The 13,448-nt window shown below is 53.6% G+C and overlaps 1 protein-coding gene across 1 annotated transcript; it reads right to left on the bottom strand.

The window, feature by feature from the left end:
* Positions 1 to 8,100: 8,100 nt before the first annotated feature.
* LOC123350045 (olfactory receptor 5C1-like) lies at positions 8,101 to 9,171 on the bottom strand. The gene has a single exon (XM_044988373.1). It carries the CDS (start codon positions 9,031 to 9,033, stop codon positions 8,101 to 8,103), a length of 933 nt encoding a protein of 310 aa, XP_044844308.1. The 5' UTR covers positions 9,034 to 9,171.
* Between the last annotated feature and the right edge of the window lie 4,277 nt (positions 9,172 to 13,448).

Here is a 13,448-nt window from a genome sequence, read left to right on the forward strand (position 1 = left end):
TGACAGGAACACAGTTCCAAACAGAGCTTGTAGGTACAACCAGGACCCCTCAGTCAAGTCCTTCTGGGGGACAGGGAGCTTAGACCCCAGTCCTGGGATTCCCTCCATTTCCCCAGCCAGCTCCAAACTGAAACCCCCTCCAGCAGTCTCACCCAGCCTCCCCCCGGCTCCTCCTCCAGCCTTTGTCCAGTTTCTCGGGCAAAAGGTGTCCTGGGTTCAGGTTACATGCTCAGGTATCGTCCCTCAAGTGAAGTCACACTCTGGTAGCCCATCACCAATGCAGACAGTCCCAACAAAACTCCCCTGCAACACTCCCCGGTCAAACTGCCCCACTCCCTACTCCGTCACAGGGTGAGGTTCTGTGGCCTGCAAAGTTCAGGAGGCCAGACTAGATGGTCATGACGGTCCCTTAAAGTCTATGAATCTTGATACACCCTCCCCCAGTTTGACAGCGAACCATTGATGACTACGCTTTGAGTACGGTCTTTCAACCAGTTGTGTGCCAGCCTTATAATTTTGTCTGGCCGCATGTCCTGGGGGACTGTGTCAAAAGCCTTATAAGGCTTATATGTCCCAGGCGGTTTGGTTTCTCGGCGCAGCGATGGGGACGGCGCCAGGAGAAAGGAGCCATCTTGCACGACTGAATCGGTGAATGAATGAGCCTTTAAATGGCTGCTCCTGGGGATGCACTTGTGCCCCATTGCCCTGTTGAAAGGGATTTCCGGTGACTGTGTCCGAATCCTCTCTCCAGTGATCATGGACCTTCCAAAGTGGCAGTTATGGCAGTTGGCCAGACCCCTCCCCACAGGCAGAATGGGACCTTCCAAAGTGGCAGTTATGGCAGTTGGCCAGACCCCTCCCCACAGGCAGAATGGGACCTTCCAAGGTGGCAGTTATGGCAGTTGGCCAGACCTCTCCCCACAGGCAGAATGGGACCTTCCAAAGTGGCAGTTATGGCAGTTGGCTAGATCCCTCCCCACCAATGACAATGGGACCTTCCAAAGTGGCAGTTATGGCAGTTGGCCATTTTCATTGGCATTTTCCACTGATGAAATGACACTTCAGATGAGCTTGCATTGTTCAGTGGTGTGCTGGACGGGGCAAGATGCACATTTCTGGGACCAGAGAAAGTTCTGGGGTTTCCCTGTGGGGGAGTGTAATTTGTGAGTCACTGACTGGCAGCACTCAATGCTGTGTAGCTGGGAGCCAGTTACATGCTGGAGACTGTGTGTTATTTGCCCAGGAGTGGCTGGTCTCACCGTACAGCAGTGTAAAAGGCACCCCAGCTTGGGGAACTGAGGGGACCCAGCTGTTCAACAGTCCACACTGTACTGTGGTTAATGTCACAGACGCTCAATTTCAAAGAGTCTCCTAAAACACAGAGAAAGTAAATCCATGTCCCAGAAATCGAAGTCTCCAGGCAGAGGGCAAGTCTCCCTGGAACTACTTCTTGCTGACAGACAGGACCAGAGACAAAGAGAGACTCCTGGGGAAGCTGGGAACAGTAACCATGGGCTCATGGATTTGAGTGGAGAAAGGGAACAGGAAGGGCGGGGATATTACTGAATGCAGTATCTCAGCAGTACTAGATGTTAGGACAGCACATATTGCAGCCCATTGGAAAACATAATCCTAACTATACATATAAAATGATGGGATCTAAATTAGCTTTTTCACTCGAGAGAGGAATCTTGGAGTCATTGAGTGGATGTTTTCAGAGAACTACCCTCAATGTGCAGCAGCAGTCAAAAAGTGAGCAGAATGTTGGGAATCATTAAGAAAGGGATAGATAATAAAACAGAAAATATCATATTGCCTCTATATAAATCCATGGTACACCCACATCTTGAATACTGCGTGCAGATGTGGTCGCACCATCTCCAAAAAGATATATTGGAATTTGAAAAGCTTCAGCAAAAGGGCGAAAAAATGATTAGGGGTATGGAACAACTTCTGTATGAGAAGAGATTAAAAAGACTGGGATTTTTCAGCTTGGAAAAAAAGACGACTAAGGGGAATATGATTGAGGTCTATAAAATCATGACTGGTGTGGAGAAAGTAAATCAGGACGTGTTATTTACTCCCTCCTCATAACACAAGGACCAGGAATCACCTAATGAAATGAATAGGCAGCAGGTTTAAAACAAACAAAAGGAAGTATTTCTTCACACAACACACTGTCAATCTGTGGAATTCTTTGCCAACGGATGTTGTGAAGGCCAAGGCTATAACAGGGTTCAAAAAAAGAACATGATAAATTCATGCCCATCAATGGCTATTAGCCAGGATGGGCAGGGATGGTGTCTCTAAACTCTATTGGTCATAAGCTGTGAATGGGAGTCAGGAGATGAATCACTTGATGATTACCTGTTCTGTTCATTCCCTCTGGGACACCTGGCATTGGTCACCCTTGAAAGACAGGATACTGGTCTAGATGGACCTATGCTCTGACCCAGTGTGGCCGTTCTTATCTACTAGGGAATCTAGTGAGTCCAGTGTAATGGGAGGGAGTAGGAAAATCCCTGGGTGTGGCGAACACTGGGAAATTAGAAGGTATAATTCAGGAGTAACAGACTCTAATTAGGCTGGAAAAGCAGATTGTGAATAATAAGAATCAGAGTCATGTGAATTTGGGAAAGAGGGACTCAAAAATCCAAGGAGCCTGCAGAGAAGAGGGACTGCGGCTATTACACATGGTGATAGGGGAGCAAGACTCTCCATGCCTCAAGAAGTTTCACTACCAACCTAAACCATTTTCACATGCTGGGCGCAATCCAGATCAGTGAGGAGTTGTGTTGTCTGTAATCCTGGGTGAGATTCAATGTTCTGCTGCTGGAGCGCCCTTGTCTGGATACTCCTGTTGCCGGCACACAGTGCCCGAGGATGGCAACGGTTGGGTCCGTTGCCCGGTGTGCTTCGCAACCATTAGAACACACCAGGGTGGAGAAGTAAATGAACTGTATTTGTGATCACAAATAGCCGCCTGGAGCCAAGCAGGGCTCAAATCAAGCGCGCCAGACTAACAGCTTACCTAACTATTTATACTAGAACCAAAACTGTTACATGTTACAACATTATCTGTCACTCACACTGTCCCCGCCCAAGGCTAAGTCTGCCTAGTAACCATCCAGTTTCCCGCCCAGGGCCAAGTTTGCCCAGTAACAGTAGGAGTAGGAGTAGCCCCACCCAACAAGGGCAACTTGGGGTCAAACATGGAATCTGGAGGAGAGCTGGTACACTATGGCTCAGAGCAAGAGGGCTTCATCGGCTCTCATGGCCTTCCATCCTCTTGAGTTACCTGGTATATGCCAAGTGCGTCCCCAACACTCCCAGCCAGCATTCAAGGACGCACTGAGTCTCTGTGTGATAAGTAACCCTGGACCAGCAGCTCTGACTCCAGCAGCCTGCTTGTTAGACCCCAAGCACATTCTGGTCTGGGTGGAGAAGGCTCAGGGTTTGAAGAGAAGGGCAGGGACCTTCTGTTCGTTATGCTGGACCTAACTCCCAGTCTTACTTGAGCAAACAGGAGATATTTGACACTGTGCAATGCTGCTCCTGTGCTCTGTTCCAGAGACCCTCCCCTGCTGCACAACACTTTGGATAGTGTGTGTGTCACTGGCATATTAGGCTGAAGCTGAAACAGGACAGAGTAGAGGTGGCATTGTGGGGCTGGCGTGAACTGTATCTCTTCATTTCCCCTTCCAAGAACCGAGGGGGCAGTAACCCTTACCCAGCGAGGTCACATTCTCATAGTTCTCCTGCATGACATCCCTCTGAGTGGGGTCCAGCAGAGCCCACTCTTCCCCGGTGAAATACACAGCCACCTCCTCGAAAGTCACCGGCCCCTAGTGGGGGAGAGGCAGTAAACACAGCCCTATATGGTAGGGAGGAGCAGTAAACACAGCTCCATATATTGGGGGAGGGGGCGCACTCTCAGCCCTATATAGTGGGGGAGGGGGAGTAAATACAGCCCTATATGGCAGGGGAGGGGCTCACTCGCAGCCCTAGACAGTGGGAGAACAAGGGGAAATGGCTCCCACAATATGAGTCTACATGTGGCCGTGAAGAGAGGTAGCTTGCAGGAAAGGTGCCCCTACTGTTAAGATGGATTCATAAATGCCAAGGCCAGAAAGACCAGTTGGGCTCATCCCGTCTAACCCCCCGGCCCCGCCCCCATATGGCCCAGGCCCTAGGACGGCCCTGGGTTCATTCCTGTTTGAACCAGAGCCAATCTTTTAGACAAACACCCTTGGTCCATAGGGTTGAGAGATCTGAGCCATCGGCCGGCAGCACGTCTTGCCCTCTCCTTTCTGTTGCACTCAGAGTTGAGAAAGTGTGACGTTATTGACATGAACTGTGACCGTACAGATCATTGTTGCAACCAAGGTCCTATAGTGGCACCAAATCTTGTACAAAGGAGGTCAAGTAAGGTGTCCATGAAAAGGTTCTGATTTGCTGGTTATGATTACGCTATCTGTATGGCGGTATCATTTTTGTATTTAAAGTTATAAGTATTGACTCTATACTGGCTGTATTTCAAACTTGTGCTATGCTTCTGGGTGACACCCCAGACAGTTTGGCACCAGCACTGCCTAGCTTGTTTGATGGTCCATGAAGGACCATCAGCTGTACAGTTGACCCATTGAGCGAAGGCAGATACACCTTGTGACTCAGCAAGGCATATAGGGACATGCATTAGGAGAGAACTCTAAAGCTTGCAAGCTATGTGTCACGGTGCCCCCCATAAGGCTTTATGGAATATGCTTATGACTGTATATGTGACATAACTCAAATATGTTTTAGGCTACATATGCCATGTAACATATCTATGTAAAAGTTATGATCTATTGCATATATTCATCCTATTTGTATGCATGTATCATTTTTGTATCGAAGTTATGAATATTGGCCATGTACTGGCTTGATTTTAACTAGCCTAGTAAAGCATTTGGTCAGCTTCTTGAGAAAAGTGCAAATTAAGTGCCCAATCAAAAACCACTTACGCCAACAATGAACTTGAAGATGCCAATCCACATCTGAGCCTTCCCAGGAATGTGGCTTGGCTGGTAAAAAACTGAGTCATGCATGGACATGTGGCTTGCCCATGTGACTCCAAAACTCCATCTTGGAGCTGGACTTTGCATAGGAGTGAGGAGGGGGTCTCCACCCACAAGAGAAAGTCTATTTAAACCCCTGGGAGACCCTTCCATTTTGTCTTCAGCTGTCTAAAGAGAGAGAGCCTCTCCACCCCCAAGGATAGCTGAAAGAAACTGGAACAAAGGACAGTAACTACAGGGGGTGTGAGTGATTGCTGGACCCAGACTAGAAGGAGACTAGTCTGTAAAAGGAAGCTTACTGGGTGAGGTTTTTATCTGTATTCAGTTTCTTAGACATAGACTTGCATGTTCTATCTTATTTTGCTTGGTAATTCACTTTGTTCTGTCTGTTACTACTTGGAACCACTTAAATCCTACTTTCTGTATTTAATAAAATCACTTTTTACTTATTAATTAATCCAGAGTATGTATTAATACCGGGGGTGGGGCAAACAGCTGTGTATAGCTCTCTATCAGGATTATAGAGGGCGAACAATTTATGAGTTTACCCTGTATAAGCTTTATACAGGGTAAAATGGATTTATTTGAGGTTTGGACCCCATTGGGAGTTGGACATCTGAGTGTTAAAGACAGGAACACGTCTGTAAGTTGCTTTTAGTTAAGTCTAAGCTGTCAGGGGACGTTTGCAGCAGGCTAATGGGTTCTGGGTTTGCAGCAGGCTAACGGGTCTGGCTCAAACCAGGCAGGGCACTGAAGTCCTAAGCTGCCAGGGCAGGAAAGCAGGGGCAGAAGTAATCTTGGCACATCAGTTGGCAGCCTCAAGGGGGTTTCTTTGACCCAACCCGTCACACCACGTGCTGGGCAGCTTGTGTTTGAAACAAAGGAAGCACAGGCTGCATGGCAAGAGTCTATAAAAGGCAGCTGCATCTTCTCCATTTTGTCTTCAATTCTGCTTCTTACCTCTGGAGGAACTTTGCTACAAACGGAAGCTCTGAACAAAGGACTGAATGACCCATCCCAGCTGTGGATCTACTCCAGAGATATGATTCCACCACTGCTATAAGCCATGAACCAAGAACTTTGCAATTGTTGTATGTATTCGATTCCGTTTATCCAATTTTAACTCTCATCTATATTTCTTACTTTTATGAATAAACCTCTAGTTTTTAGATTCTAAAGGGTTGGCAACAGCGTGATTTGTGGGTAAGATCTGCCTTGTCTATTGACCTGGGTCTGGGGCTTGGTCCTTTGGGATCGGGAGAACCTTATTTCGGTTACTAGGGTATTGGTTTTCATTATCATCCATCCCCATAAGGAGCGGTGCTGGTGGTGATACAAGGGGACTGGAGTGTCTGAGGGAATTGCTTATACGACTTCTGGTTGGCCAGTGGGGTAAAACCGAAGTCCTCTCTGTTTGGCTGGTTTGGTGCCTTAATAATAAAGGAACCCCAGCCTTGGGCTGTAACTGCCCTGTTCTAAGCAATTTGTCCTGAATTGATACTCTCAGTTGTACCCCGCCAGAGGCCGCTTTGTTATAGAGAGTTTTGAGATTATCGATCGACTCCAAACTGGGATCATCTACTGGGACTCCCCGTCAAACAGGGTGGAGAACGGCCCCGAGACAATTCCTAGAGCAGATCGCCTAGAGAAACACCCCAGCTTGACTGAAAAATTGTCAGGGATGGACAAAATGTCCGTCTTATTTCCTGTCTGAACATATCTAGCTTCGCTGTCCAGCCACTGGATCGGGTTAGACCTTCCTCTGCTAGACTGAAGAGCCTGTTATTAAATATTTATCCCCCATGTTGGGCTCGAGTCATCTCTTCACCTTCTCTTTGTTTGGCTAAACAGACTGAGCTCCTGGCGTCTCTCACTACACGGCAGGGTTTCTAAATTGGGAGACTTGTTTTTTCGGGGAGTATAGTTGCATATATAAGACAAAGCCCCTGATACCAGGACAATCCTGGTGTTATCGGGATGTCAGCTCACCCTAACCAGGACTACGGTCTCCCCAGGGACAAATACAGAGGCACTAGAACCAATCTCCAATCTAGTCAAGAATCCCCTGTTTATCTAACATAGGAATACACGGCATAGGCACACCCATCCCCATTCGGGTCCCCCGTGCTCCCATGTCCAACTCATCCCCTGTGTGTTCATTACTGATAATGAATCCACGTCGCTCTGTGCATCGTTAGGCACTGGTGCCCTCGGGGATGGGAGCTGGGGGTGGAGGAGGAGTGGCTGATGAGTTGCGGTGGAGTTTGTGGTAATTAACAGGACATTTGTCTCCAAACTGGCATTGTCCAGGTGATGGAGTTCAGAGATTTGTCTGACTATGGTGTATAGAGGTTGGGCTGCAACCCCCGATTGCTGTGTCCAATTCTAGAGGGATTCCCTCCTCCCCAGCAATGTCTGCAGGAGACCATCCGATTCCAAAAGGTGAGGAGAAGGTGTGGACGGGCTCTGTCCCATCCAAAGCCGGCTCCTAGGGGCCAAGCATGTAAGGGGCCGTGAAATGCAGAGACAGGATGGGGCCATCGGCCATTAGGGTTTCACGTTGTCACCCTGGTGTCACACAGGGACTGGGGGGGGGCAGCGTTTGGATTCAGGCAAATGCCCCCGTTAGTTTCCCGTGGGCGTTTGTCCGAATGAGGACGGGATACGGTCTACAGAAAAAGTGCTCACAGCTAGAGCAGGGAACCAGAAGGGCTGTGGCTTAGATTTTGACCGTTTTACTCAGGCCGGGGCTATGCTAAGAAGTTGGTCGCCCCAACGACGTCACTCCAGGGTGTGAAAAATCCGCATCCTGGAGAGAAGTAGCTAAACCCAGCTAACCCCCAGTGTGCACAGCTCTGGGTCGGTGGAAGAATTGCTCCGTAAGACCTAGCGACCGCCTCCTTGGGGGGTGCGTTACCCTCCCTCACCCAGCGGAGTAGGTTGTGTCTGCACTGAAGCGCTACACCAATGCCGTGGCAGACCTTAAGCAGCCATCTTGCCCCATCTCCCTTTCCCTTTGCCACCCCCCCTTCCAGCCCCTTCCTCAGCTTCCCCCGATGCGGCGCCTGCCCAGGAGCTGCCTGGCCAGGGCCCCCTTGACGTCGGCGTTGCGCAGGCTGTAGATGGCGGGGTTGAGGGTGGGGATGACCACGGTGTAGAAGGCAGCGGCCATCTTGTCGGCCTGTGCGGCATAGTTGCCTTCGGGCCGCAGGTACATGAAGATGAGGGTCCCATAGAGCACAGCTACAGCTGCCAGGTGGGAGCCGCAGGTGGAGGCAGCCCGGCGCAAGCCCACCCGCCCCACGGCCCCGAGGATGAGCCCGTAGGAGGCCAGGATGGCCAGCAGGGTGACGCTCTGGATGGCTCCGCAGATGGCCAGCAGCAGAGCCTGGTTGAGGCTGGTGTCGGCGCAGGCCAGCTCCAGCACGGACGGGATGATGCAGAAGAAGTGGTCGAGGGTGTGGCCGCGGCAGAAGGGGAGGCGGAAGGCCAGGCCGGAGTGCACGGCCGCACTGGCCGCCCCAGCCGCGTAGGAGCCCAGCACCAGCCCGCGGCAGAGGCGGGGTGGCACAGCGGCCTGGTAGTGCAGCGGGCGACAGACGGCGGCGTAGCGGTCGTAGGCCATGACAGCCAGCAGGCAACACTCAGCGTCCCCCGCGGTGGCGAAGAGGAACATCTGGAGGGCGCAGGCCGGGCCGGGGAGGGCAGCCCGGCCGGCCAGCAGGCCCCACAGCATGACGGGGCCCACGGCACAGCAGGAGCAGAGGTCCAGCAGCGCCAAGTGGCTGAGGAAGTAGTACATGGGGGTGTGGAGGGAGCGCTCGGCCCAGATCAGAACCGCCAGGCCCAGGTTCCCCACCAGGCCCAGCAGGAAGACGGGCAGCGCGAGTGAGAAGAGGAGCAGACTTAGGTCTCGGCGGGAGGGGAAGCCCACGAGGAGGAAGTCGGTCACCACTGTCCGGTTTGGCCCGGCCATGGGGGGCACGGATCTGTGGGGAGAGAGCGTGGGTGAGAGCCTGCCCCTCTGCCAGTGCCCTCGGCCCAGGGTGGGGCTGGCACTGTCTTCTCCTAGTGTCAAGGATTTGGTGTTCGGGGAGGGCTGGTCTGGCACAGAGATGCAGCCACCTCTGGGGTGAGGCAGCTGGGGAACAGCTGCACATAACGCCACATAACAATTTAGGCTACGAAGCAAAGAATAAGCCAACATCCAAACACCTCTTTAGGGACATCAGAGCCGCCCAGAGGATTCAGGGAGCCTGGAGCAAAGCAGTTTCGGGGGCCCCTTCCATAAAAAAAATTGCAATATTATAGATTACTATATTCTCGTGGGGGCCCCCGCGGGGCCCGGGGCCTGGGGCAAAGTGCCCCACTTACCCCCCTCTGGGCGGCTCTGAGGGACGTTAGCAGGCGAAAGGCGCTGGTGAGGAAAGCGGGGTTCACGGAGTTCCTTTTGGAAAGAGGAGGCGGTGATTTAAATCTGCAGGAGCTACTGAGCTGGGGGGGAGCGATGCCTCAGGCAGGGCGATGAGCTGGAGGGACCCGGAGGCAGCGTGGCAATGTGATGTGGGCAGACAGCAGGACGGGCACTCGGGACTCCTGGGTTCTCTTTGCAGCTCCGCTACTGACCAGCTGGGTTACGCTGGGCAAGTTACTGCCCAGCTCTAGGGCTCTGCTTCCCCTGGTGTATTCAGAGTGGGAGCTCTCGAGGGCAGAGCCAGTCTCTCCTTGTGTGTCTCGGCAGCGCCTGGAAAGATGGGGCCCTGATCTTGGTCGGGGTCTGGGCAGCGCCTGGCACGACAGGGGGCCCTGATCTCGTTCGGGGTCTGGGCAGCACCCGGCACGATGGAGCCCTGATCTCGGTCGGGGTCTGGGCAGCGCCTGGCACGACAGGGGGCCCTGATCTCAGTTGGGGTCTGGGCAGCGCCCGGCACAACAGGGGGCCCTGATCTCAGTTGGGGTCTGGGCAGTGCCTGGCACAATAGGGAGCCCTGATCTCGGTCGGGGTCTGGGCAGCACCCGGCACGATGGAGCCCTGATCTCGGTCGGGGTCTGGGCAGTGCCTGGCACAATAGGGAGCCCTGATCTCAGTTGGGGTCTGGGCAGCGCCCGGCATGACAGGGGGCCCTGATCTTGGTTGGGGTCTGGGCAGCACCTGGCACGACGGAGCCCTGATCTGAACAGCGCTTAGCGCAACGCCTGCCCCCACCCCCGAGTCATCTGCAGCCTCCTAGTGGTACCATAACACACATCCCCCCTAAAGTGTGGCGGGACATAGTCCCCAGCCGGGCTCTTGGACGGGACGGGGTTGGTGGCTGTGCCGGGTGCGATCGGGGATGCACAGTCAGAGCAGAGGAGACAGGGGGACGGTCCAGTCCCGCCCTGAACACTGATCCCTCCATCCCAGACTGAACTGGACACACAGGGCCGGGGGAGAGGGGTTCAGCGAAGAGCCCCAGGCCCAGCAGAGGAGAGAAGGACGAACACAGGGGGGCCGAGGCTGAGAGGTACTGAGGGGGGTGGAGTAATCGCTGAGGGCATCCCCCGAGCGGGGCAGGGATTAGACAGGGGAACCGCGAAAGAGAATGAAGGAAAATTGCCTCCTGCTGAGAGAGGGAGGGACTGAGAGCCCTTTCTAGGCAAAGTGTGGCGGGATTCACCACTGAGAACCCAGGAGTCCTGGCTCCCAGCCCCCAATTCGTTCACCCGCCAGACCCCACTCACCTCCCAGAGCCAAGGAGAGAACCCAGGAGTCCTGGCTCCCAGCCCCCCGCTCTAACCACTAGACGCCATGCTCCTCCCAAAGCCCGGGACAGAACTCAGACATCCTGGCTCCCACTGACTGTGGCTGGCCAGCCCCCTGACCAGAGATGGTCTCAGCCAGGGAGGAGGTGATGGGGGTCAGTGCAGAGGGGGTGTCCCTACCCAGGAAAGGCCCCGTGTCCCGTCCCTGCCCCATGGCACCCGCCCTACCTGGGCAGCGGCAGGATCTGCGTCTCTGTCGGTGCCGGTGCCCACTGCTTTCCACCCGGGTGGCACCGGGGCTTTTATGGCTCCTTTCCCTGGCATCCACGAGTCCTCCCCTGGCACCGACTCCCAGGGCTCCTGCCTGAGCTAATCCCCACAATGCCAGCCGGGCTCCGCAGACAGGGGGGCTGGGAGCTCGTCACCCCCTGGCTCCTGCCCACAGGGATTCAGACGCAGGCGGCTAATTGCACGGGAAATCTGAGGCTTGCAGCGGGGAGGGCGGGGGGGGGCTGTTTGGCCACAGGAAGCTCCCCCCTCTCTCCCAAGTGCTCCCAGTAACCTGCGTTAGAGCAGAACCAGCCCAGAGATGCCGGCCCCCGGATGGCACCGAGGGCTGGGCCCTTTGCACCCAGTGCGGTGTGAGGGAGACGCCAGCCCATGTGCTTCCAAGGCTGGGCACCTGTGCTTTTTCAGACCCCACTCCCCTCCCAGAGCCAGTGAAAGAACCCAGGAGTCCTGGCTCCCAGCCTCCCTGCTCTGACCACTAGACCCCACTCCCGTCCCGGAGCTGGGGAGAGAACCCAGGAGTCCTGGCTCCCAGCCTCCCTGCTCTGACCACTAGACCTCACTCCCGTCCCGGAGCTGGGCTTTCACCTTAGGGTGTGAATTCTCTAGTCTTGGCAGGGGTCCCATTGCCTTGTGCGTGTGTGTGTGGGTAATACCTAGTGGTTAGACCAGGAGGGGCTGGGGGAATGAGGACTCCTGGGGTCTATCCCCAGCTCTGGGGGCTAGTGGGTTAGAGCGGGGGGACTGGGAGCCAGGACTCCTGAGTTCTCTCTGCACCTCTTGGCTGGGAGCGGTGTCTGGGCGGGGGGGAAGGCAGCAGGGAACTGATTTCCAGCCACGCTTGCTCTTGCGGAGGCAGAGGGGCGATGCAGTGGCTTATGTCCCTGGGCACCCTAAAGGGAATGTCCTGGTGCTGAAAGTAGTAGGAACAGAAGTGGGGGGCTTCCGTCAGCCCCACAGCAGCCCGTCCTCCTGCCCAGAAATTTGCTCTGCTTCTCAGCCTCAAACTCAAACCTGCCCCCAACAATTCTGCCCCTTCCAGCATCCCATCAGTTGTGCCCCTCAACAATTCTGCTGTTCCAAGCCCCCACCGCAATCCAGGCCCCCACCAGCCCCCCATGAATTCTGCCCCCTGCAGCCCCCACCAGCTGGGGGTCGAGGCGGAGTGGCTGATGGGCTGCAGTGGGAGTTTGTGGTAATTAACAGGACGTTTGTCCCACAATCTCTCCAAGCCGGGCATTGTCCAGGGGATGGAGTTCAGAGATTCTCCCCCAGGTGCGAGCCCAGAGCTCTGCAAGATGCTTGGAGTCAATAAGCACCTCCCGATTATGGCGCACAGAGTTGGGATGCCCATGTCACCCCACATCCCTGTGACCAAAAGACATGTGGAGGAGACCAGCTGATTTCAAAGGGTTAGGAGAAGGTACAGCTGGGCTGTGTCCCGTCCAGAGCCCCCCTACTGCGGGCTGAGCATTTAAGGGGCCTTGAAGTGTGGAGACAGGATGGGGCCACTGGCCGTTAGGGTCTCACATTGTCGGTAACGGACTGAGAACAACCCTCCTGTCACACGAGGTCCAGGAGCGGCTGTTGGATTTTGGACTGGATGGGAGCTGGTGCCCACCATTCCTTGCCCACCAGAGCTGGCCAGTGCACTGCCCTGATGCCAAATTAGAGCCGGTGCCCCCTAGGGGGAAAAGGCCCACTTATCCCATTCACTGTCCCCCAGAATTCAGTCATACTGCTGCCTATATAAAAACATCGGCATTTAGTTAAAAAGCTTCTAAGCCCAGTTACGTTTTCATACCGGTGCAAAAGGATGCGGTCGAAGCACTTTAAATTTTTTAATCTAGTTATTTAAGTTGCAGGAAATTATGGGAGAGGTTGGCGAATCATCGCTTCGTGACCGTCGACACTGCGGCTCAAAAAGATAACACTTGCTATCCGTGCCTTGAGTCGAGTGCTGTAGCTATCTTTAGAAATCTCACATTGGTACCTTCTTTGCATTTGGTCAGATTTGCAGTGAAAAATATTCTTAAAATGAACAACATGTGATGGGTCATCATCCGAGACAGCTATAACATGAAATGTATGGCAGAATGCGGGTAAAACAGAGCAGGGGACATGCAATTCTCCCCCAAGGAGTTCGGTCACAAATTTAATAAATGCATTATTTTTTTAACAAGCATCATCAGCGTGGAAACATATCCTCTGGCATGGTGGTCAAAGCATGAAGGGATATACCAATGTTTAGCATATCTGGCATGTAAATATCTTGCAATGCCGGCTACAAAAGTGCCATGTGAATGCCTGTTTTTACCTTCAGGTGACATTGTAAATAAGAATCAGGTGACATTATCTCCC

Source organism: Mauremys mutica, chromosome 15 (assembly GCF_020497125.1).
Source record: "Mauremys mutica isolate MM-2020 ecotype Southern chromosome 15, ASM2049712v1, whole genome shotgun sequence".
Lineage (NCBI taxonomy): Eukaryota > Metazoa > Chordata > Testudines > Geoemydidae > Mauremys > Mauremys mutica.

Excerpts from the sequence above, each read along its gene's own strand:
- LOC123350045 (XM_044988373.1), bottom strand. The coding sequence starts at position 9,033 with ATGGCCGGGCCAAACCGGACAGTGGTGACCGACTTCCTCCTCGTGGGC.